This window comes from Chroicocephalus ridibundus, chromosome 7 (assembly GCF_963924245.1).
Source record: "Chroicocephalus ridibundus chromosome 7, bChrRid1.1, whole genome shotgun sequence".
NCBI classification, from domain to species: Eukaryota; Metazoa; Chordata; class Aves; order Charadriiformes; family Laridae; genus Chroicocephalus; species Chroicocephalus ridibundus.
In genome coordinates, this window is record NC_086290.1 from 40,143,373 (window position 1) to 40,169,609 (window position 26,237).

At 44.0% G+C, this 26,237-nt stretch overlaps 1 protein-coding gene across 1 annotated transcript in view; it reads left to right on the plus strand.

Annotated features, from left to right (window-relative positions):
• The first annotated feature begins 15,806 nt into the window (after nucleotides 1-15,806).
• CPS1 (carbamoyl-phosphate synthase 1) overlaps nucleotides 15,807-26,237 on the plus strand; it is a 93,197-nt gene continuing 82,766 nt past the window's right edge. The window contains exons 1-2 of the mRNA XM_063341271.1: nucleotides 15,807-15,883; nucleotides 20,025-20,169. Coding sequence (XP_063197341.1) covers nucleotides 20,047-20,169 — 123 coding nt within the window. The 5' untranslated portion in view covers nucleotides 15,807-15,883; nucleotides 20,025-20,046. The remainder of the gene's footprint in view (nucleotides 15,884-20,024; nucleotides 20,170-26,237) is intronic.

The window sequence follows — 26,237 nt, forward strand, 5'->3', positions numbered from 1 at the left end:
CGCTGTGCCCAGCTCCCCTTTCCCAGACCCCATAGGCTTGAGATAGGCTGTGACATCCCTGCTTGGGGGCTGGCTGGCTGAAGTGCACAACAGGCGCAGCTTTGGTGCTCTGCAGGCTTGCCTGTGTGTCTCTCAGGGAAGCACAAATGAATGTGGCTGAGCTTGAAGCTCTTGGTGGCTTGTAGAGTTCAAGTGCAGTGTCACTGCCCCTTGTAGGAGCTGAATCCATCTGAGTTGGCTTAAGGGAAACAGCTGCTAGAAGAATTTACCTTTTGGTGGTGATCAAGAACACCCATGGGAATACATTAGGCTGCTGCATTCATCCATGGGCCAGTCGTATAATATAAGGGATTTTGGTTTTCCATCCATGTGTCCATTCTTTATTACAAACTGTAAAATCAGTGCCCAAAGAAAAGAAAAAAAATTATTGCAGGAGATGGTGAGAGACAGAAAAGAGGGAATCTCAATTATGTTTGCTTTCAGTTCCTTTTTCCCTCAGCTGTTCCTTGTTTAGTGAATTTCAATCATGTTAACGTTGCCTTGTATTCAAGGCAGGGAGATGAGCTGTGCAACTTTAGCATTCAGAGAGGCAGCTCTAGCATCAGCAAAAATAACGTGGGGTCTTCTGCTTATGTCCAAACTCACAGCCCTGTATTATGGTCTTCCCTCCCATCTGCAGGTCAAAACAATATTCTCCTTCCCCCAGGCACAGTTCAGTGTTAACTTCCAGCATAAGGCACACCATTTCAGCTTCAGAGTCTTTCTTTTGTTTTTGATTCCCCCCATATTATGGGGTTTTTTCCACATCACTTAAAGACAAAGATGCTTCTCCTAAATTATCCTACTTGTTCTCCTCACCCACCCTGCCAAGGAGTTATGTTTTAGTATGTTATTTTCTAAATGGTCACGGTCACTCAGGCTTTCATGGACCTGTTGCTGCCCAGGATAAATCCAGAGTATCTCACTGTGGCTGTCACCCAGAGCCCGGGTAAGTGACTCATGATTTTTCCGTAGTAACCCAAACCATGCAGAATAGGGAAGGAAAGAAGGAAATGAGGCTGAGAGGGAAGCTGCTCCTGTGTTCTCATTGCAATCCCAGTTACTTTGGGGGTGCTTGGGGATGGGGGGCTTGTTCGTTTACCTTATCTGAAAAGGACGATGCTAGATTCACTGAAAAAAAACCAAAACAACAAATGATTAAGGCAAATCTGTTCAGAACACATCTAGAGATTAATTTTATGTGGAAGCAGCTATCAGAGTAGACAGAGAAAATGGTGAGAAAACAGGCTCCAGTAGCCTTCCTGGCAGTCCCATAACAGTTAGCCCTAGAAAAATCTGTTTCTGAAGTGACTCTCAATCAACGGTTGAAAAGGCGTTCCAAAATCTTTCTACCTGTGAGAAAAGAACAGTGTGTAATATTTTCTGCTCCACAGCATTGTTTAAAAGACAAATCCTTAGCGGATTTTGGCTGTTGGTGGTCCCTACTGAACTGCTAGCATGTCTGTGGGTCCTGTAGTTACATGGATAAAATTGATGTTTCATAGTCCTCCCTGGAGGAAACCTCAGGATGCCTGGGTGTCTGCTCCCTCCTCCTTCCAGTGAGGATGTGAATCTCTGGCAGATGCTACAGCTGCCTACAGACTACTTGGTGTCCTGCCTGAGGGCTTACTGAAACACCTCCTACCTGAGAGGAGATGCCTCCTCCTGGGGTCACCGTCCTTCACTGACTGGAGGTGTCTGTCAGTTCTGTAATCTCACCTACCACTAATCTCCAGTCAGCGGGTGCCCAAGTTGGGCACTGTAGATGTGGACTTGCAAGTGGTCTTTCCAAAATGGTGGTTTGGCATCCACCCCTCTCCATAGCCTCCTCTCAGGGTCAGATTGACCTCAGACAGTGGCCTCCATGCTGTGGACCAGATGGGCTTGGCATGGTAATCCCATAATAATAAATGTGAGGGTTGCTTGTTCTGCCTTTGCAACTGCATGCTGCATGTGAGGGAGAGCAGTGAGCAAGGATAAGGTGTCCTTCATAGCCTTGTGGGATGGAAAGGGGATTTGGGAGGCTGTGTGTGGAAATGCTCCACAGGGCATGGTCATCCTCACTGTGTGTGAGAATGTTCTGGAAAACCGTACAGGTAAAGCACTTGGGCAGTGGGAGAGGTTTTGCCTGCTGAAAAATATCCCCTCGGCGCGTTTGCAGAACTACTGCAATACACAGTTTTGTGGACAGTAAAGAGGTGTAATCCAAGTTGTGGCATTTATCTCCCCAGCTCTGCTTTCCTTTGTTTCTTTTTTGTGTTGGCTGCTTTGTGTTAAAGCTTCAGACAGTACAGAGTAAAAGTGAGGAGCTTCTCAGCTGTATTTTATAGCCTCTCCTACACATTATTTATTCAGCAGCAGCATGGCTAAAGATACTACATATTTAGGGTTGATGTCCAAAGTGTCCTAAGACACATGAAAGATCAAAGTCGAATATGTCCTTTTCCTCTTTTAATATAACAATTTCAAATATCATCTGTTGTTTCAGCTGTAATGCTATGTATAAACCAGTGATAATTCTAGAAACTTTGCTATTCTTTAATATTAGAGCCGCAGCTCACTGTATTTGATCTCAGTAAAAACTCAAACCTATATTAAGAGATTGAAGATCTTAGTGCCATTCTGAAGCTAAGTAGACTTGTTTTTTGGAAGGTAAAGGAAGTGTTATATCTTGGCATTATGACGGTAAAATTTTTCATTTTGGAAGGATATCCAGAAGAGGGGTAAAGCATCTTATTTTATTGGATTCTTTTTTCCAATTCGCAGTAAGCATGATTGCAGATGGCATTGATTGTTTTTCTTTTAGCCGCTTCTATGAAGAGATCAAAGCCTGCCTATTGGTCACAGAAGCTGAACTAAGCTAGTTGATTATATTGATAGTCTATCTGGGGCACAGCTCACCGATGGCCTGCCTGCATTTGTTGTGGTGGCCAGGTGTTAAGCTAAGTATTCACTAAAAGCCAATCCAGACTCTACACAGGCAGTGGTGGGCTTTGAGCTACCGATTCCTGTTCAGATCTCAGAGATGTGGTAGGTGGTTCTGTGACAACACCAGCTCGCTGCTCACTAGCAGGCAAAAGAAAGTCAGTTGTTACTAGGAAGGGAAAAGAGCACAAAACTAAGAATGCCGTTATTTATGTCTGCAGCTCACCTGCGTCTCAGATACCATGCTTGATTCTGATCTCATCTCTAACAGGATAGCAGAATTAGAACGGGTACAAGTTGCAGAACTGATCACGGCAAAAAAAAGCTCATCAACTGTGTGGAATGAGTTATGTGCAGGGACTAAGTCCCTAGGCTAGCACTGTTGAGGCTGGAAAAGGGACATCTAAAGAGGGCTCTAGTAGATGTCTGTAAAGTCTTGAACAGTGTTCACTAATGTGAATGGGGAGGGTGATGCACTGGCTTTCAAAGCTAGCAGACATCAACTGAAATGACTGGAGCAACGTTCAAAGGCGAAGGAGATTATTCATATAGTTAAGCTGTGACGGGCTGTCAAGTAAAAAGACATCACTACTTGTGCACGGGAGGTGCCTGAGCCACCGACTCCTGGGAGTTAGGAGACTGTGTTAGGGGACGTAGTATGTGTTTGCTAGTATACTGCCCGAGCATCAGTGAAAGGTGGGATTGCCGAATTTTGTCTGGTACCATGTGTTTATATTTTGCTTTATGACATGTTAGCCTGGGTAGAGCAGTTAATAGCCTAATAGTTTTCTAATGATCTGTCTCTGTGTGCAGCTGCATCCCACTTAAGCTACCCGCTACCAACCTAATTGCAGTGTAGCTGCGACTTGTGCTGCTGTGGCTTTGCCCTGCTCTTTTGGGGCTCAGCCACTAGATGCCCCTGTCCCACAAGCAAGGAGCCGGCGGAGAGCGGCACACGCAGAAGGCAGCTCTGCGCTGCTCAGCGCGGGGGCTCTGGCCCTTTTCTGTCCTCAGTAATGAGATCAGTGGTCTGTGCTTTGGAGAAACGCACCTAGCAATCCTCGCTGACATTTTGCCATTTTCTCCTCTTCGTGGACCATAAGATATCGACCCCCAATGCAATGGGAATCCATCCTTTCTTAGCAAACGAAAGGGAGGGGTTGGAGAGCAGAGCTGATTGAGAATAGGAGATCAGTAAGGGCTACCTGAGGGCAGGCGCAAAGAAAACCAGAGAGGAAACTGCTGAGAGCTGGATGAAGCGCTCTGTTTTGGTGATGAGATTATCTGGAAGACAGTAGGGTTTGTTGAGCCTTTGATAGATTTTCATCCTCATTCTTTTGCTTTGCTGTAATGACTAATGCAATGACAGTTCTGTGGAGGGCACTTGGATCCCTAATGCTGTCTTTGAAGTTCAGTGTGAGGACTGGATGTGATTGCCGATGAAAACATGATGTGGGTATGGCTGATTGCTCACCCTGACCCTGTATTTGACATCTGTCTGCCCCTGCGTTCACCTTTGCACGTCTACAGGATGAGCAGTGCACAAGTGTGACTGTTGACTTGTTTGCTTAGCTATGTGAACAGTTTGGGGTGGCAGTGACCGGGGTCTTTGTGACACTGAGCAATAAAATTAGGCTTTACAGGTAATCTAAGGACTCTGAGGGGCACTGAAAGGACCCTGTTGTTTCATTTGCTACCCTATGAAGGTACCTTTTATCCCTTCTTTATAATTGATTCTTCTATTGCTCAGAGTGTGCAAATGTTTTTTTGGGAAGCTGTTGGGTGAGGCCCTTCAATCTTGAGTGTCTATACAATTGGCAATTGGGGCACCCAGGCAGCATTGCAAGGTCTGTTCTGATCCAGCAATGCTTTGGCACCTGTGCCAGTATCTTGATATTCATTCTCCACATCCACCTTTATGGTAACAGATTTGTCTAGATTTGTTGTGGTCAGTAAATACGTGCCGTCAGGTCCCAGGTTTACCATTCTGGTAGGTTTCAGGTATCTTGTTTCTCAGAGCATCCGTCACTCTCTGCAGCTCTCTGAAGATCACTGCTCCTGCATTCCCCATTGTGATCACTCACCTCGATTCCTGCCCCTGCCAAGCTCGCTGCTGACTGATGTGTTTCTGTGGCTCTTCCCACCACTGGAGAGGGAGGTGGCAGCTGGCTCTGAGGAGGAACTTCTTCAGAGCTTCTTGTCTCCTTCAGGGAAACCTGGTAGAGATCAGTCCATTTCATGACTGCTGTGGCCAGCACTTTCAGACTTCAGATCCTGAAGGGAAGGCAGCAGGTGGGGAAGGAGATATTCCCATTCTGATGAAAGCAAGTCAGAGCAGGTAGTGCACTGACTGCTACTGCTCGGAGATTGGCTCTGATAAAATCTGTGTCTCAATTTTAGCCCAAAGTGTTGCCTCGCAACTGGTATCCTAGAAGTCTCCTGTAGCTTACAGATGCTCTTACAGCCACCCTTCCCTCTTGCAGATAGAGTGGGTGAGTCACACACCTACAAGAGGCAGGTATTCATTAGCATCACCTAACACAGTCCCTGTGCTAGTAATAGCTGTAATTAACAGTGTCAGTACACAGAAGCCCTGAGACAGCTTCTAAATAAACTACTTTAAATCCTGCCCCCTATAAATGTCTGATGCCACCTAATGATCCTAATTTCCTATAGATTTCTGTCTCCCGTTGATTACTCCAGAGGCTAATAAGCTGTGAACTTCAGTTGAACTCTTCTTCTCCTGGTTCAGACGTTCAGAATGGCTCTTTGCAAAGGCTTATGGTGTCTGGTATCCCCCAGCGCAGCCGGGTGCTTCTTGGAGTGAAGCTGGGCTCAGAGTTACCTTGAACGTAGAGGAGGATGGAGATGGTCACATCGTCCTTTCTGACACATGTGTAATTGTGTTGACAGTTTTGTGACTGAACAGGGACTAGAGCGTTAGTCAGTCATTAACATAAGCATGCTAGAAATGGTAGTAAAGAATCTTTGTAGGTGGTGGGTATCTCAATAGGCAGGTGCAGTGAAGCTCCTCTTCCTCAGCTGTGGTGCTGGGTTTGGTGCTGTAGTGTGCAGCCCTGAGGTTTATGCATAGCACAAAAAGAGAAGAGATCAGCAGGGCTTTTCCCAGGTGACCCTCATACAGCTCTGCTGAGGCTGGACCTCAGTCCCTGGGGACAGAGCTGCCCCTGAGCAGAACACTGCAGAAATGCAGGCTTGGATGTGCACCTGACCTTAGAGAACGCCATTTCATACCTTGGATGTGTCCATAACTCTGCAAGCTTTTTTTTTTTTTTCCCCTTCAAAAAAAGCAAGCTGTTGTGCTGAGGATTTTGGAGGGAGGACTCATCCTGGCTGGCCCAGGGCCAGCACAGCTGGCTGTCACTTGGCCACAAGCCATGCTAGCAGTGCCAGGAGACAGCACTATGCTTTCTTCTCCAGAGAGTGACATCTCTTGATGGGTCGCTGCCTGGAACATAGGAACAGAGCTTGCTGTGTGCTTTCCTTGTGTTTTCTATATTTTGCCATGTTTTTGTTTTCAGAAGAGCTTTTTAAAGCTTAGCCCTTAAGGATTGAAAATATTTTGCCAACTCACAATGTTGCTCAAAGCAAAGGGGCAGTTTCCTTGCTACAGTCTCAACCTCCTGGCTTTCCACCTTGCAAGAATAATGTTTCACCTCAGTTCGCTTCCTTGTGACTTCTCTTATGATACAGATCAAAGGAAAAGAAATTAATTGCTCACAGTATAGGTGTACATATTATATTGAAGATATTCCTCCTCTAGGATTCTGTTCTGCAATTAACTCATTTCCAGTTTCTCACTTTCTAATTTTTCCTTTCAAGGAGTTATGAAACCAGTGTACAATGCAAACCAGAAGAAACCTGGTGCACAAGGAGGGAGCCTTCCCAAAGAAGGCTCTTGGATATATGGGGATGCAGATTTCTGGCACTTAAAATATCTGCCAGTCTGCAGATTATCATGTGCTCACTTGGCTAGATTAGTTGATGTTGTTTCCAGTTTGAGTGACTGAAGAGACTTTGATGTGGCCCTTACGGGCAGGCCTATCTGAGAGGCAGGAGAAAAAACAAGTGTGAAACCAGAAATTCCTTCCTTTGGCCAGCAGCGGCGCAGTGCTCAAGCCATGAAGTTCATGAGCTTCTATTTTGAGCTTATTCTGTGCTGAATGGATTCTGAATGCAGGCAAAACAGCCACGGGTTTGGCTGTGAAGGACTGCGTAGGCTTACCCTAAATGGCACAGATGTGGCTTTGTGTAATCTTTAGCCTTGGAGCACTATGATGGAAGTGTCCCATATTATGTATGTATTATTTTAGGCACGTGGAGGGTAGGAAAAGGGTGTGCACCACACCGCAGCATTTCCAGTGTGGTGAGTTTGAAAGCTGATGACTGTCAAAACATAAAGAATTTCTCATTCCTTATTTTGCTTGGATGATTTTTGGTTATTATTTATTTGCCCTCTGAAGAAGCCTGAAAAGGGTTGCGTCATGACTTTTCCAGGGGGATGCAAGCAGTGAAAGGATGAAATTCATCTCAGTTCCCCTTGTGATCCTTTGCAAATTTGGAGTGAGTATATATTAGCTGAGTGGCAGGATGGATGGAAATGCTGTTAGGGACATTTACTACAGAGCACTGTGGATAATGTCGTCAAAATGGGTGCCATCCCAACGGAAGGAACACAGTACCTTGAAACAGAGATTTATCACATCTTTAGCTGCATCTCATGGAACCCATTTCCCTGGAAAAAAAAAGGCAGAATTGGCAATAGAAGGCAGTCTGAATTGCCCTAGCTGCAGCTATAGTCATAGTTGATACTGGGCTGGTGCTTAAACACAAGCAAAATCTTCTAGATTTTATTTTTTCCTGTGGGTTCTTGCTACTGAAGCCACAAGAACCTCCTACCTCTCCCACCCGGTTATTGAATCTTCTTGTGCCTGTGAAATCGCAGTCCATCTGTTGTAGCAAGATGATAATGAGAGGATGGGTGTAAACAGAAAACTGGAAGCATTCACAGTGTACCAGCACTGCTGTTCTACCTGCTGGATTGTGGGTATTAGGGTCAGAGCTCTAATGAAGAGATTGTATTTTGCCAGGATGAGGTGTTGTGGTAAGGGTCAGGAGAGGAGGAGGGCTAGAGCAATGCCAGAAATTTGTATGTGTAAAGGTTTTAAGCTTCATGTGAATTAGCAGTATAAAAAGGTTGAGTCTTTTCCAAAGTCATGGCTTGAGACCAATTTCTTCTGCTGTTGATGCTGGAAATCGGACCCATGCTGCCCGAAATGAGCTTCCAAATTCTTCAAAGCACACCCCTGAGCGTGCCACAGCTGCAGGGGGATTGCTAGGGGCAGAAGGGAAGGAGAGAGAGAATGAGGTTGTCCGGAAAGGTTAAACATGATTGCAGGCGTGCATGGCTGGCTGACTCCCCAACTGGAACAGGAGAGAGGTAACGCTTGTGTGAAGCACTCTTTGCGGATGATGTCCTTAACATCATTTCCATCCACCCTGCCTACCAGCTGATACGCTCTTTCCACTATATCATTGCTAAATACCCTGTGCTTAGTTCAAACGGTGCTTTCTGTTTCTGTGACTTCTTGCTGCTCAGAGGCAGAGTGTGCGATGCTCAGACAGCAGCAGGTTGTATCCTGGTTACTCGTGGCCCTTCTGCATTGCTTGGAAGAATTCAGTGGTGCTTCTTTACAAAGTTGTCTCTTGATAAGCTTTCTCACCCCTAGGAGTCTGGTTTGGAGAACTCTGTTTGTTTGTTCGTTGTTTTTTTTTTTTCTTTTTTCTGCATGCTTCAGATGCTAACGCTTCAAAGAGTTACCTCCTCCCTCACTTCAGCTTCCATGTATCAGCTTTGGTGGTCCTGTTCTGGAGACTGAGAGCCTGTGTTATAGGGAGCGGATGCAGTAGTATGCAGTTGTTCAGACAAAGCAGCACTTCAATGTATTTTTGTTCCATATTTGAACAACCCCGTGCTAGACTTGAACCAGAGTTTCACAGACAGCATGTCAGCTTACCATGGATGATAACAGCCAGTGATCTTGGATGCCTCACTGTATAGATATGTGCTTTTTAAGTGCTCCCGATTCTGAGGGGTCTGTATTTTTCAAGCCTTATTTCCTCCCTCACGTCAGGAATGTCAAACCGAAGCTCTCGGCAGGGGGGTTGGAACTAGGTGATCTTTAAGGTCCAACCCAAACCGTTCTATGATTCTGTGATCCTTCTTGACCTTGTGGCCTATATAAGACAACTCTTCGTCTTTGCTGTGATAAGCATATGCTGTTGTTGAGACCTCTGTGATCAGAGTAATGAAATGAAAACTTTCCAGTTTTATGTAGCTCTTGTGGATTTTTATCAGGTCAGTGCCATTTCATTGCACTGGGTGTGGGAGGTTGATTGCTTTGGTTATAAGGGATTGTAGCATGATGGAATCCATAGGAAGGAGAAATAAATGACTAGAATTTTTTATTTTTTTTTTTATGGCAGTGGATGAAGATGTAAAACTGAGTATTTAAATGAATTTAATCCATACAGGAAAGTGAATAAGCTACCTTTGTGCTACTCTCCTTTACAATTTGATTGCTCATTTTACTAAAATCTGATAATATTGTAACCATATCTGTTCATGAAGTTAACTATTTGAACACTGATGCCTGTGTTTAGGGCTCTTAGTTGAAGTAGGCATAAACCCTTCCCCCCATATATTTGATATATTCAGGCCCCAGCTTTGACTTCTGTGGGGCTAAGCGAAGCAAATCCACGGATGTGGGTGTTGTGTGTTTTTCTGGTAGGACTGAACCCCGTTGACACTGTCCCGACTGTGCCTGTGCAAGGAACTCCAGACCAGCCGGTTCAGAGGACTGCTGGAGGAGCATCGGCCAGACAGGCCTTTTTGGTGTCTCCAGCTCCGTGGTTAGTCACTGTGCTCTCGGGGGGGAGGTCTGGATGCCTAGAGGAAGAAGGAAAAGCATCTTGTGTTACTTTGGCTTTATCAACGTGAACTGTAGCTCCCTAATTTTCCTCAGTGATCATCTGCTTTGTCTTTCCCAAAGCTGAATGAGACAAAATGGTTTGGCATTTAAGATCCTGCCTTCTTCAAATGAACGCAAAACTAGAACCCTGCTGCCTTTGGATACATAGTGGTTTCTTCCCGTGGGGTGGTTAATTCAAACCCTGTCAAACAGTGTCGGAGTGAAATTAGTGATGGGGACATCCCAATACAGAATATCCTCAGGGAAAAGGCAGCCTAACTGCACCCAAAGACTATGGTGCTGGTCCCACTCACACAGCTGCCGGGGTTGTGTGCCCTCTTTCAAGGTGTGCAATGAAAGCACAGACTCTCTTTAAGGCCACTGCTCTCGGTGGGGAGGAGCCTAGTTCTGGGGGTTTTGCTAAGGAAGATGCTAGCATAAAGGGCTGTATTTGTTGAAGTACAGCAGTATGTATCGCTGGGCATAAAACTGTTATCAAGTGACTCTCACGCCCCCATGGAACATGATATAGTCTTATAATTAACTCACTCATAAAGTTTCCTCGCTCTTATACTAGCTGAATAGACAGTGTTGGAGTTCTGGGGTTAAAGTCCTGAACAGTTACCCGACAGCATCAATTACTTCTTCAAACTTCCTTGCTCTCCTGCCCTAAAAGTGTTTTTCAGTTAGTCAAAATCCTGTCCCTTCTCCACCTTCCCAGCTTGGGGACACTGAAGATCCATATAGCAAGAATTTGCGGTGATATTTAAAGAGAGATGTCCAGGCATGTGTCTGCCTAATGCGTATCTATCTGTAAGTTAAAGGAAGTGCTTCAGTGCATAGCCCAGTGTACAACAGCCAAAGCTTTTTATCTTTTTCCTCCTCCAGGGTAACCACGGGAAGGAAAAATAAAAAAAAGTAGGAGTGAGGAGAAAAAAAAAAAAAAGACAAACAGATTTTGCAAATCCTTCCAAGCTGGAGCACTAGGCATGAAGCAACAAGGAAAATGCTGATCGACCAGGGATGCTGTATGTATGGTTAGAGACCAAGGCCATGTTAAGTAACTCCTATGAAATGTTAACCCCCGCTCCCACCGAACCCAGGAACATCTAGCACTGCATAGACGGGTGCTAAAGGGTAAGAAACTAGGCTGGAGATAAATGTTGTGCATTTCCTTTTCAAAGAGTAAATATATTTATACCAAAGGGAAGACTGATTCACTTTATTCTGTTGGAAGTTAGGGAGGACGTTTTCTGTAGAAAACTTTCTATACCTTCTCATATAGAATACGTCAGTTGGAAGGGACCTACAATGATCATCCAGTCCCACTGCCTGACTACTTCAGGGCTGACCGAAAGTAAAAGCATTTTTATTAAGGGCATTGTCCAAATGCCTTTTAAACGCTGACAGGCTTGTGGCATAGACCACCTCTCTAGGAAGCCTGTTCCAGTGTTTGACCACCTTCTCGGTAAAGAAATGCTTCCTAATGTCAAGTTTGAACCTTCCCTGATGCAGCTATGGTTATTATTAGCCTTATTATAAGCTTTTTGTTATAAGCTTATTATAAGGTTATATATAATATATATATAATATAACATAACCTTATTATAAGGTTATTATAAGCTAATTGTGAGGACTCATCATGTGTTCCATCATTTCAGTGGAGCTGCCTTTTTCCTCAAAATGAGCCTAGCTCTAACCTGACCCAGTAACGTGCTGGGAACAATGAGCCAGTTTTATTTGGGGTTTTTTTGTAGTCCAGGGAACGGCCAGTTCTCCTACCAGTGGCAGTTTTCCAGAGTGCCTAGCTGTGAGGGCCTGTTGTTCTAGGAAATATATATGTCTATAACATGCTCTTGTGATCTGGTGCTTATCTCTTCTGATGGATGCTTTTTTTCTCTACTCAACTCCTTACTTCCCTTCTGGGACTTCCTGGTCATGGATCTGATGTCCCAGACCACAGGGTGGTGTGTGAAGGGTCTGTCCAAGATCCTCTGTAGATGTTCACCAAGAAGGTTGGATCAAATGGTCTGTCACTGGTCAAAATGTCCATGAAAAAAAATTTGGTCATAGAAGCTTTGATCTTAGCCAAGTTGTATTTGACTGGGAGGAATGGACTATGAAGTCAAAGAAAAATAACAGAACTGCCCAGTGAACACAGTGTGTGCCTGTGCGAATGCACATACAGTTTTGTATGCATAAACTACCAGCTGAGGGACAGCTTATGTTGTACCTTCATTCTAATAAAAGCCTGTTTATTTATAGTCTAATGAAGGGCAAGGCAATTTTGTTTTCCTTTGCTACGACAAACACATGGGGGTATGATAACCTATCAAATAATCACCCACGATAGAACTGCCGCTGAAGGAAGCAAGCCTAAGATGAATCTTGAGTGAATGTAGCTAATCTTGCATTGTAAGATCATCTTAATTTTAAACTGTATAATTTTAAATGTGTAGCATGTGGGAGACAGTGTTTGTGCAGCCCTTTTGATTTGGTTTTATTTTGTAAAGCCAGCTTGGCCCTTTTTAAGGCTCGTTCCACTGGGAACAAGCAAGTGGAATGTACGAGCCTCTGGAATTACAAGGGAAAAGGGATGACTCCTAATCCTGGCCCCCATTTGTAAAAATGTCTTTTTAGAAAATGTTGGGGAATGAGAAATCTTGCTGCCTTCAAACATCTTCCAATAAATAAGAGTTCAGCTCTGGACTGAAGTCAGACACGGCAGACACCTGTCGGGCAGCTCTGAGACTCCTGGGGCCAGTCTCCCTTGGCGGCATCGGCATGGAAGTGAGAGTCGTGGCTGAGGGGTGGTGCTCGGTCCGGCACTGGGGGCAAACTGCTCTTCGTGGAGCCATCATTACCCCTCCGCAACGCTCTTCTGGCGGCACTCACTTTTAGCTCACTAAGGGTTTTCTGAAGTTGGCCTTTTGGAATAATGTCAGTCTCTTTCAGGTACTGCAGGGGTTTTCTGTATTTCTTCCAAGTCAGCTGATCTAAAAGGAGCTGCTAATCCCAGTGGCAATGGAATTTGACCCATTTTCAAGACGTTGATTCTTTTTTTGTTGCTGAAGATAAGAGCCTTATCTTTGTCAAGTTTGGGTGAAGCATGGGCTCCGCATCCCAGACAGCAGATGAGTGTACCCTGGGCTGCTCAAGCCTTAAAGAAAAGTTTAATCTCCTTGAAAATGGATTTTCTTTAACCTGGGAATAGATATCTAACAGTCTTGTTGTCAAGCATTATATAAACTTTTCTGGTCAAAAGGCTGTCTTGATTACTGCTTCTACACAAAATTTGGAAAAGAAGGGAGGTGCCAAGGTAGACAACTCAGAATTAACAAGAAATTAGCCTTTTTTTTTTTTTTTAAAGCCATCTTTCACATGGCTTTGGGTTGAGATTTTAAATTATTTTGTTACAGTATTTTTTCCTGTTACAAAATGAAAAGTCTTTATTAGCTTTTAAAACTACCATATAAGACGTTAACTGAAACTGTCACAGGGCCTCTTGATTGATCGTTAACACTTTTGCATCCTGAATCCCTTTGGTATTTGCTACCACCACTGGATGCTTTGCTTGTTTTGAGGCATGTTTCCTTCATTTTATGAAACTGTGCGCTGGGTGCGAGGGACTGTTTCCACAGCTAAGGATTTACCTTGCAGAACTAAATTACTAGTAGCTGTCAGCTGGACTGAACTAATATTTTTGAAGCAAAGTGAAACTGCATCTCAGTTTGATTCTGATGCTTTTTGACATTTCAATTAAAATACCAAAATGAAAGACGTATATTTTTTTTAACTGAAATTTGCTTTTTGGTTTGGGTTTTGAAAACAAACAAACAAAAAAAAACAACAGAAGGAAAATTTTAATTTAAGAGAAGAAAAATACGTTTCTCTAACAAAAAAAATAATTCTGCAGTAGTTCAGATAACGACTTGCAGTGTTTCGTAAAATCAGGTTTTGAGCAACTGTTTAAAACGTTTCTTTATACTTTTTTTTTTGTTTGCACTCCCAAACAAAAAGTGACATTCAATCAGAATTAGGGAGGTGTTTCAAGTTATAGTTACTGGGCTTTCCATCTGAAAAAATTAATGTATCCATGTTTTCTTCAGAGTGGGCTTTTGTCAGCCAAACACCCATGAGAAGAGGCTGCATTTTGCACTGTATCTCAGGCCCTCACCAGCCTGAGGTTTGCGCTTCTTATTCAAAGAACACTTGCACATTGTGTCTTCCATTAATTTATGTTGGCTCAGGGCTCAGATTTGAGAGTTCTTCACCCAGACATGCATGTTTTCTGTGAGCAAGGGCTCGCAGAAAAAAAAAAATAATACAAATAATGATGCAACAATTATTTTGTTCATTCTTACTTTTTGTTGTGTTCCTGTAAGTGAGCAGTAATGGGGGAAACTGTTTAGGGTGAAGTCTAGTGTAGTAGGACTGTTGTCACGTCCGTGCTGTGCTTTGCTGCAACTCGGACAGGATGAAAGCTCACAGTTTTATCCAAATGGATTCAGGTCTATGATAGAATAATTAGTAAAATAAAAGTCAACAATCAGCAATGCTTGGCTCTTTGGATAACAACCAGTCTCTCCATCTCTGGGGAATCAAGCAGGTGGATTTTTAATAAGGTTTATTTGGCTTGTCACTAAGTTAGGCGAGCAAAGAAAGTGGTTATCAATGTTTATGCCACATGAAGGCACTCTGAAACAATAAGAGAGCATACAGGCTGCTGATTGACTCAAAATTTGAGACTGAAAGGGAAGAGGAATTGCTACGGCCAAACTTTGGTCTTTTTTCTCTCTCTCTAGATATCTGTAATATACCTCTGTCAAGGTACCAGTTTGCAGGAGGTGTCAGATCCCAGGTGTTGCAGAACGGATTAGCCATTCCCCAAACCACGCTTCATACTAACCTGCATGTCTTGTTCTGCCGGGTTTCGTGGACTTCCCCAGTCATGTGTGTCTGTGGATGTGCAGTGTGGTTCGTGTCAGGTGGATTCCCAACTGCAGGGACATGCCAGACTTGCCTTCCATGCAGCTGCACGCACGGAGAAGATCTGATGCTTCCACAAAACTTGTATCTCCGTGTGTGCCTTCTAGAGTCAGTCTATGCCAGCAGAGCAGACACAGCCTGTATTTCTAGCTGTCCAGAAATTCTGAATGAATGTATGAAACCATCAGTTTCTGCTAATGCAGAATTTCTGTCTGGAAAAATACAGGATCTGGCAAGACTTGAATTTGCTATAATTTGAAATGTAACTCTTTAAAATGTGTCTTCTATGCTGAGGTCTTAAATTTTTTTGTATCACCTCTACAAACCTTTTTTGCTTCATATATGAAAGCTGAAGTTCTCTAATAATGAACTGCTACTGTTTGGCTGGACTTCAGGAAGAAGGAAAAATGTCAGGATGTACAATCATGTGGGTTCGTAAGGGTGAATCAAAATGCATCACCCAATTCTGAAGACCGTATTTTGACCTATCCCATTAAAATTTAAAATATCCTTTTCCTCTGGACCTACTCTAAAATAGAACAAACTCTGGGGGGGAAAAAAGCCCCACATTCTGGCTGTGGCTTAAGTAACAGAGTTCTGGAAAGCGGAGGGGTAAGGCTTGCACTTGATTCTTACTCCGTTCCGTTCCTCTACATATACTCAAGCGAAGATCAGTCTTAGTTTTGAAATTCTTGGCTTGTCATAGTTCGCATCACAATTACCATGTTTTCTAAACATCATGGGGTTTGCTTGAAATGCTTCATTTGATCTGAGATTGGCTCAAAGCAGCAGATCTGAAAGCGTAACTGAGCTTGATTTCTATCCTGCAGCAATCCAAGAGGATGAGGTGATGGAGCATGCCTGGATGCTGTTAATTCATTTGCATGTGAACAAGATAACTTCAGTTTATTCCCCCCACATACTGCAAAACCAGTAAGGTATGCTCTCTGAGGTAATGGGGTTGATAGACTTGTTAGCAATATACTGTGAACAAAAACTGCTATCTAGCTCAAACTTACTGTTACATCCACTGCAATGATCTTGCTTGATAAACTGACACCCGATTAGAAAACGTAGGGCAAATCTTAATGTTTTTTCAGGTGCTTTCAAAACTCTTACTATAAGCTCCTTGGGAAGCAAGTGTAGCTCGCCTTGAAATGGAAGACAGGGTTTGCAAGTCACTCTGAGGGCTTTTCTGCTGGCTGTAGGGATGGAGGAGAGTCTTTGTCTTGTTCCCTGCAGCAGCAGAGAATTTCAGTTTTGCTGGCACCTTCAACTATTCTGCTTTTCCACTTGGTATTTTTTGAAAGGTGTTTCAGTTGGGGTAAGACAGGGTGGTCAGAAATCAGACACAACCTGACAGATGGCAGGAGGGTTTTCCAAAAGCATCTGAAGGACACCTGGGAAAAAACTCTTCTCTGATCTCAGCTATAAGGGGAGTCCAAGCAATTCATCTGCACTGCTTGTTACGCTGATCCCAGTCCGGGGGAGACTTGTGCTGCTGGAGCTCCACTGAGCTGGAGCTGGGGACTTGCACTGATGTGAGTCTGGCCCAACATGCCCACAAACTGAGTCTGATCTCTTGTCTTTTGATAAGAGCAGAACTACCTCGTGCTTTTTACAGACAACTTGAAAATTAAAAATCCTGTATAGCTTGGTTGCTTATAGCAGAGCTTCCCAGCTGTGACGAGCGGCTTTGGGAGATTCCATTTTGGGGTGTCAGTCCTGGGGCACCTAAGCAGGGCCTCGAGTGCTCTGAGCACTTTTCTTCTGAAAACCAAGCTGTTTTGTGTTAAGCTTCTGAAAATGTAGACACTTAACTTTCTTTGAATATCTTGGCCCTGGGGATTTATAACACCACAGACCACTGATTTTGTTTGGTTTTTATGGTACAGTGGGACTGTGTGATGAATTTCATTTCTGGTGGCTTTCACCTGTAAACACTAAGAAAAAGCTCCTCATTTTAATGGGCACTTTGCTCTCCTAGTCCTGCTCCCTCTCTGTGTATGATATAGCATAGATGTACAAAACAAAAGGCAGCCTGCCTTTCTCTAAACGGCTGTGCCAGCTCTGAGGCCATGGTAAGGAAGCCCGAGTTGTGGGTACTCCCCCCCTTTCTCCCCAGTACTTGAACTGTTCTTGTCTTAGTAAATCTGCCTTCATGGCTTTGCATTCCTGATTTATCCGATACGTGTCCTTTCTCCAGAGCCCCTGCCCAAACTTTCTTCCCTGAAGGTACCATACAATTGCAAGTTTTAAGGCAGGTTTTAAGCTCACACAGGGTGGTTGCATCTCCATAAAACCACTGGTGTCTGCTCTCTTTTTTTTCCACTCTTCCATGGTTGGTTTCTTTTTCCATATTGATTCCCTGTTTCTTAGTGATTCTGCCTCTTCTGAAGATCTTTATGTTAAGCAAAGCATATACTTAAGATCTGTCCAAACCACAGAAAGCTTGTTTGTATGTTGACAGCTTTTTCTAAACTGAGGCTTGTCTTTGGAATACCTGATATATTTTCTGGCCTTAAAGAGTCAACAGTTCATCACTTCTTTTTAGCACATTGGCAGTGAGACAAATAGCTTGGATTTTTTTTCCCTGGTTTTGGCAGAGGGAAGTTCCCTCATGGTGGTGGAAGCTTTGAAAAGGAAAGTGGTTCTTACACTGCAAGAACAACCTTCCTAATCTCAGAAGGTCTGGGGTGGGCTTAATCAATTTTGATAAGAAAACATGGATGAAAAAAGGGAAGACAGCAGGGTCAAATCTACAGCAGTAGTCAATGGGGCATCCTTGCTGTGGGGGTGATGAAGGAGAGTAGGTCTTTGCCTGTTGTTCCCCCATAGAGCATTTCATTTGTGATACACAGCTGCCACATGAGATGTGTGTACGTACTGCAGATCCATGACAAACAGAATCCAGTTCATGATGTGCTTATGCAGCTGTTTTCATCTGCCAAATGGCATGGTCCTTTTTCTGCGCACTCCTGTCCCCCTGTGTTCGTGTTCTTGTGGTGAAAGGGTTAGTTTTTAGCTGGATCATCTGCCACATTGTGCAGCCATGTTGAAACCATTGAAACGCAGGTGGTGGAAGGGGGTGGTTAGGAATTAGCAGTTACGGGGCTGAAACTGGCAGTGTGAATTGGTTCTGGTTCAAACACGTGTATACCCAGGGTCCAGAGTAACTTTCTGTCGTTGGTAGAGAATAAAACAGAGTGCAGAATTTGTCCTTCAGTATAGCTGTAACAGAGGGTAGTGCTTGTCACCTTCCAAATGCTATGTATGGCATTCGTGCAGTGTAAAGCTAACATAATGTGACTTCGGAAGAAAGCTGGCTTCTGAATTTCACGTTTTTTTGTGTATCAAGATGACCTTTCTAGTCCAACGTATAGGTCTTTGCAGTCCATTTGCTTCTAAGTGTGCCTTTGCTTTCTGTACATCTTCTCTCCTACCTGTATCTCCAACCTGGACCACTACAGGCTAGAGCCAAGCGAACAGAAGAATAGCTAACTAAAACATTTCCTGGTTCTCTGTATTTTTTTTGTGTTTGTTTGTTTGCAAAAAGCGAAATCCGTGTCTCTCAAGGTCCTTCTGTGGATCAGAATGATTATCAGCTATCTTCTTGTAGGAAAAATGGTTATGTCTTTCTGAAACCACGTTCCAGTTACCAGGGAACATTGTTGGCTTGCTTCTCCCAGCCCTGCACACTTGCGAAGCTCCTGTGAAGCAGTGAACTCTTCTACACCCCGTCTGCCTTCCACCCCACCTCTGCCTGTCTCTTCCAGTCATCTAGATTGTTTCTCATCCCAGTCTGCAGTAAGCTCTCCACATCACAGAGGGTACCCAAACCCATCGTGTTCTCTGCCTTTTGTTACATGCATGATGGTTCAACCTGGTGCTATAATGAGCTGTGCGGGAAATATTTAATTTGATACTGGCATCAATTTAGACTAATCTCAAACCACTGTATACAAAGAAGTCCTGATTATTACTGTCAGTGATTAGAAAAGGTCATCTAAATCCTTTACAGCAGTCTATGTCCAGCTGCTAAAAAGTAGTCTGTACATTTTTTTTTTTTTCTTGCTCTGAGCTAATTGAGGCTTTGATCACCTGGGGTTCAAAAGACACCTCATCATTTTAGTTCTTGAAGAATAATAATGTGCATGCTTGTCCCACAGCTTTTGTCTTCATTAGGCATTTTCAGGTCTGGCTAATGAGGAACATGATTCTTTTTGAAGACTATTGTGTAGGGTTATAGGGAATATGTGACAGTTACAAAGGTCTGTAGTCAGTTAAGAAATAGCATATGGAACATTTCACCTTATTTCATCCGTTGTTCATTGAAATTTTACCAAAAGATGTTTTTCTCTTGCAGCCATTTATTTTTGCTGGTGATGTCCTTTTCATTTACGTGGGGAGGGGCAGCACTTTGGGACCTGCGCTAGGGCTTCTAGGGACTATGTACTCTCCAAACACAAAATAAAAAGCCTATGGCTTTCCGCAGAGTTTGGTCTTCCCACTTTACTACTTTTAGTAGAAGCCTGCTTGCAGGCAGTGGCAGGCTGTCCCACTAGCTAACCTGTGGGCCCCAGATCACATGATGGAGAGCACTCAAAAGCATTGTAGGAACAGACTGGCTTAATTGGCCCAGCCCATGTGCTGGTAGGAGAAAAAGTGGTGCTGTTGCTTGTCTCTGACTGAAATGTAGGGCTGGTTTCAGAGCATGAGGACTGTCTTGTTGCTGTGGGTGTGATTTCTCTAGCAGGTTTTGCTGCCTTCCAGCAGGCAGAGCTGGTGTCTGGCCTGTGATGCAACCCCTACGGCAGTGCTCAGAGACCAACTGAAGAAGTGTTGCAAGGGTGCCTAGCCAAGCACCCCTCCAAGGAGGGCGGGAGGAGGTGGGGCTGCACCAGAGCCTTTTACTGACAGAATAAATGGGAAGGTGTAGGGCAGCGCTGTACAGTCAGTCCAGCACACCTGCTGTGTCTCGGTTGTCTTCCCTTGTAATCTGCAATATTGTCTGCGCCAAATCTTGAAGAAATACATACAAGCAGATTTTTGTTTTGTCTTGTTTTCTTTAAACTTTAGTTACTGATCAGCAACTTTCAAGATGACAAGAATTTTGACAGCTTGCAAAGTCATGAAGACTTTGAAAGGCAGACTGGAGTTTTGCAATGTGTCTGCTGATCGCCGGAGTTTCTCAAGGACTGGTACCAGACTGTTGAGCACCAAGGTAACAGTAACTGAGCTACTGTGGTTTAATAGATGTGTTTGGCATGCTGAGAGATAGCTCGCTGCAGATAACAGGGCTTACCTAGACACAAATTTGAACCAAAGGAGATTTGTCTGAACCCTAAGCAAGGGGGTTGCTTGGCTAAATGGTTTTATTAGCTAAGCAAACAAACTTTTTGTGTAGTCTGGAATGGAAATTATAGGGTAAATTGCACCAGAAGGTGGAAGTTCAGGGTTTCAGTTAATTATTATGTGGTATTTTCTTTAGAAACACCCCACCCTCCTATAGGACTGATAGCTAACAGAGCAGATCTTTCAGTCCATATAAGCATGAATCAGCTAGATATTTAAAAACATGCCTCACTTGAAGCATGTGATTAATCCTATTGGATCCACAAAGGATCCATTTTCAATGTATTGAAAACCATGATGGCCCTGAGATTAATAGGAGAGGTAGACAACTCTGTGAATGCATCAGCGGATCAGCTCTTGGTTTACAGGGGCTGGAACCCCTTAGTTCACTTCCCCAACTTTCCTCTGCTCTGTTTCAAGAGCTGCATTTGACCAGCCTTGCTTGTGTAACTGGGCAGAGCACAGTGGTAAAATGGGACTTTCTGGGTGAGTTCTGTAGCATTTGCAGTGTTTTGTCATTGGGCGCTTCGTGTTGAAAAGGGACCCTTGTGTGCGTATCCTGTTGAATCAACAGTGTAATAGAATTAGCAACTGGGGGAGTGATGTTTCAGTGGGTGGTGGGGAAGAGCTCTTCGAGACTTGGGCTGGGGGTACCCAGTGGATAGCTTTGCGTCCGAGTGGGGAAGTTTAACTGTAGTTGTGAGACAGCTGACCAAGTAATGACTTACGGCTGGGTTTGGTGTTCCAGCCATCATTAGGGGTAACGAATATCTGTAAGAAGTTTGAAGAAAGAGTGAAATGTGAAGTAATTAAGGTGTGTGGGCTAATGGCAGTGTAGGTAATGATCCCATTCTCCCATTATTGCAAGCTGAAATGAGCATTTAGTTGCCTTTTATTGCTTTTTCTCAGTGGGCTATTTTAGGTAGCATAACAAAATACAATGAAAACATGTTTCTAACCTATGTATAAGCTAAGTAAAGTATTAGAGAGCATAAGGGAGAGGTGGTAGTTTTAGTAGAGTGCCTAATAATTCTCCCAAGACTATTTTATGTCCAGTTAAACGCAGTGTGTGTGGGGAAACACCATCGTAGGTGCGCAGTCTGAGATGTGGGGACTCACAGGTCCACATTTCCCTATTGCATCCCATCCTTCAGTTCTAAAGGAGAGATGGAGCAGCCATGGGTGAAAGAGGGGCACATAGAGCAGATGGGAGAGCCCTGTGGGCTCTCTGTAGGGGTACTTAGCATCACTGGTTTTGGGGTAATCAAGCTTCTTTATAATTCAGGAATGGGCAGAGAGACTGCAGCTCAAAGCTTGTATCTTTTAATGCTCATCTGAGGCCGATGTAGTTAAATGGAGATGTAAAGAGTAGTACAAGCAATAAATAGGTGGCTTGTAACAGTATAGCTGGCTCAGTAAGGAGAGGATTGGGAGAGCTATAAAAACCACCAGGAGCAAGCTAAAAATATGGTTAGAAATGAAAAGGAAAGGAGGAAAATTTTTGAGCATTGGCTTTAGAAACTATTTCAGCTTACAGTAAAAGGGCTCTTCAAAGACATTTTGAGGCAGATGGAAAGTAACTGAGAAAATGACTGCATGGGAAGCAGAGAGATGGGTGAGGAGCTGACAGATCAGTCACAAGCTACCGCATTCCTCTCCCTCTGGAGGTGACAGGGAGGGGCAGGTGAAGCTGGGCCTGTTCTCCCACAGATGGGGGAACGTAGTGAGCTGCTGCTGCGGGGGAGAAGAGGTGCTCGTTTCCTTGGGTGCTCACTGACTTCTGCTAGCTGCCTCACCCCGCTTCCTTTGGCTTTTGTTATGAACAAATATTCGTGTCACTGTTGCGAGCAGCCTTAAGAAGAGTCCAAGTTGTAGGAGCTGTGACTCTTCCACCATGGTACCTGTGTTGTGTTTCTGGCTTTGCTTGTTCTTTGGCTTGGACAGTAAAGGAACTGAGCCGAAGCTTCTCCCTAAAGTTAGCCTAAGTGTGAATCTTCTTTGCTGTATCCCAAGACACTGGCCTGGCTTTTGATTCATTTTTTTATTCCTGCTCTTTCTTTTTCTCTTAATTTTAGCCAGAAGCAAATGTGCTAAAATAAACTTTTATTTTTATATATATAAGATTGGCAAAGGAAGTCTTGACTGTTAGCAATGTCCAGATAGATTTTCAGCCTGTGGTGGCATAGTACTCACAAGAAGAGATATTTTTCTATCAAAGAGAAAACTCTTCCGTTGTTGCTGGTTATTTGGTCTTGGGAGAGTGGTTGTAGCACAGTCCTGGCACCAGCTTTCTACTGTAAAAGAAATCTGGTGGCTTTTGGCTTCTGCACTTCTGATATGTTGGCTGTTACGTAGCCAGCCAGATCTGTGTGCCGAGAAAATCAGCAGAGGCTGTTGTGCTGCATGGAATCATGGCCTGCCTGAGAAAGACCTTTTATCATCTTCTTACTGGAGGGAAATAAACTGGCCTGCACTGAACCTGAGTCCCAGCTGTGTCTCTGCCATACATGGGTGCCCATCCTGGCTTCAGTACTTGGCATGCTCATAGTCCTCCGGCAGCCCAGCGCTCAGGGTTCAATGTGGCCTTGCCAAGACAAACTGAGGGATTTCTTTGGAGGGGAAAAACTTGACTGCCTTGACTGCCCTATGAGACAAGTAGAAAAGAGGAAAAATTACCCGTTCACTTTCCAGTACAGGGGTTCATAGCAGACATGCTTTAAAAAACAAATTCTACTGCAAATCTTTTGAGATTTTTGCAGATCTTTGTCATCCATCCTGTAGATAGGAAGGGCTGTAACAGCAGGGACCTAACTGGAAATAAATTAATCTGTTTTTTTACTTTCTCTCTTTTTTTTTTTTTTTTTAACTGCTTCAGTGCTTTGTTTGTCATGTGTGAAGTGCTTAGTGAAGTGGGACCTGAACTAGTTAACTCTCTAAGTTGCTTTGACAAAATGCACAAAATCTAGCAATACTGCAGCAACAGCATGACCCTCTCTGATAGCCATCTCCATCCTCACAGAGCCACGCAGTCTCTCTGGAGCGCAGGGAGCTCTGCTAAAGGTAAAGCTACTGGTGTGTAGGAAGGAGAAATCAGATTGCAAACGGTGTCTCACATTGCGGGGGGGTGTAGAAGAAACATTTTAGTTGAGAGTAAACAGAGATTTATTCGCAACTACATGGGAGTGCTTCTGAGAAGGGTGGAGACAAAAGGACCTCACGGAAGCTCTGGGGGTTTTGTTTATTTCTTGCTTGTTGTTTTTTTTGAAAGTGAAAATCTCTCCCAACTAATCCCTGATTGAGCCAACTGGCCTTCTTTATAGCCTGTAAATCACTTTTCACATTAAAAACAAAACTGAAAAGACAAGATAGGCTGTCAGCTTAGGGATATGATAACACCTCCACTGGAAATGTAAGCAAGAATAATTGCTTCTAGAACGCTCAACAAACAAACCAACCACTTAATTAAGAAGAATAAATCAAGTAAGGGAGGGAAACATTTGAACATCTATCCCTTGCTATAGCTGAACTGGCAGGCAGGTTATGGTTGCTCGGAGACATTCTTCTGCATTACTTGAACACTGTGTAGGGGCTCTAATAGTACAATGGGGACTGCTGTTCAACAGAAATTATTTCTGTGCTGGTCTGGTGAGTAGAAGGGCAGGTGGTCTGTGGTGGGAGGAAAGACATGCAGATTCCTGTCAAGTACTATAGAATCATAGAATCATTTAGGTTGGAAAGGACGTTTACGATCATGGAGTCCAACTGTTAACCTAGCACTGCCAAGACCACTTCCAAAGCATGCCCCTAAGTGCCACATCTACATGTCTTTTAAATACCTTCAGGGATGGTGTCTCAACCACTTCCCTGGGCAGCCTCACTATAGTGGGGGTGAAGCTCTGAAGGTCATGGTGATTGCTCTGGATCTTGGCTCCCAGGAAGTAGATGGATCTTAACTTTTCTGATCACTTCACAGTTGTGGACTTTGATGCGTGGAGGATTCTCCCAGACTGTGTTTTCAGCTGAGATTGCAATTCAGGTGATTACCCCAACTTGTTCCAACAAGTGGTAGGACTTGCTTGAACTGGAGTTAATATTTGGGTGGACTGAAATACATGGCCTGCTGGGGGAAAAGATCCATCTCTTGAAACCAAGGCTGAGAGAAACCAGTTCCTACATTCAGTCTCCCATGTCGGCAGCGTGGGCTGGGTTTTCAGCAGGCTTCAGGAAGGGTAGAGGTCCTGTCCAAGCCCAGCCTGAGGCACCCAGGTGACCTCTGTGCTTTGTAACGGTTTGAGTCTGTGGCAGCTTTCTGTAATGACAGGCTTAGTGATATTAGGAATCTGATCAAACCATAATTTTTATTTGGGCTAAATCTAGGGGATTTAGCCACAAAAACTATATTTATAACTGGAGGGGGGGAGGACTTTGGTGTTGCAGACTGTCCCATCCAATGGCGTGGGAAGGTTCAGAAAATGATGGCTAAGCCTTCTGAGAATGACTGGATGTTTGACATTAATGAGGAAAAAATGCAAAGCTAAAGCATCCCAGATGCACAGAATTCAATTACTTGGCAGTGCAGTTTGATTTTTAGTGTATTTTGCAGTACATTAGTAATTGATCTGTGCAGTATTTGTAACTGCAGAGGAGCTGTAGATGAATGTTTGCCATGATTGTTACAAAACGTTCAATGCTGGGAATGAAATTTCTCCTTTCTGTGACTGTTCATCTGATTTACGGCTAATGGAAAGTAGCTCTCCTGCTCCTTTCTACAGCAAATTGATCTTGATTCTTCTTTAAAAAAATTCCAGTAAGAGGAATTGTTCTGTAAAAAACCCAATATTGAAGTTAAATCATGGTGAGAGCTGCTGCCTGGTGGGACAAGCTTGGCACATCTCCTGTGGCACGGGCCATTGGGGTTTTTGCACTGGTCATTGCTCTATGGCTGCAGCTCTGTGCCCAGGAGGCAGCTGGGCTTGCCTTCCAGAAGTGGAAGTTTCTCGGGCCCCAGAAAGTTCATCGTCCAAATTCTTTTAAGCCCAGAAATGTGTTGGCAAATCTATTTTCAGCTTTGCTTTCTCTCTCTCTTCCCCTGCATGTCATCGGTCATCCTACTGCCCGAAGGAATCTCCCAACTCATTGTCATTTCTGTTGTGCATATAGTTGTTATTTTTTTTGGCAGAAGCTGGAGTTCTCAGGTGGTTTCCCATCCAATTCCTAGACAGGCTAAGAAAGGTTTAGTTTCCAAATGAGGCAAAAGAGGGGGTGTTTAGTCTGGTATGTGCAAAGATCCAGCTGTGCCACAGAATCTCTTAATGACTTTTGCAAAAGTCACTCTCTGTGTCCCATTTTCCTCAGCTGTAAAACAGTAATTAATCCTGTAAGGCATCCCACAGCTAGCGTGGGACTCAGCTGGGCTCAGCGCTCTCTGAAAGAGGTGCAGTTTTATGGGAAGTTTTCCTCTAGGCTGCTTGTTCCATATCTACCTCTTCCAGGACAACTTATACCTATCCCTGAGGCAATTGAGACCACAAAAGTCTGTCTGATCCACGAGGTCCTCTCTCCTTGTGTCCTACAGTGGAATGGACTGGTAAATTGAATTTTGCTGTCTGACACCAGTCCAACCAAGCATACCCTTACTTTTAGGGGCTTAGCTGTACGGCTGCAACAGCAGTTGAGCAGCTGTCAAAGGTGACAGCTGGATGAGAGCCAGCACGCTCAGCAGCAAGCCTTGAGCAAACACTGAGGAGGGAGGCCATCCTTTCCCTGCAGAGTCACGATATTGGTTCATTGCAAGACACAATGGGGGGCAGAAATGAACAAAGTGATAGGGAAGGAGCGAGGGTGATCCCACAATAATAGCGGCACGTGCTCTGCTTGTGGTGAGGTTTGCCAGCTGCCTTGCCCTCATTAGGAGCACAGTGTTTCCTAAGTGTTAGA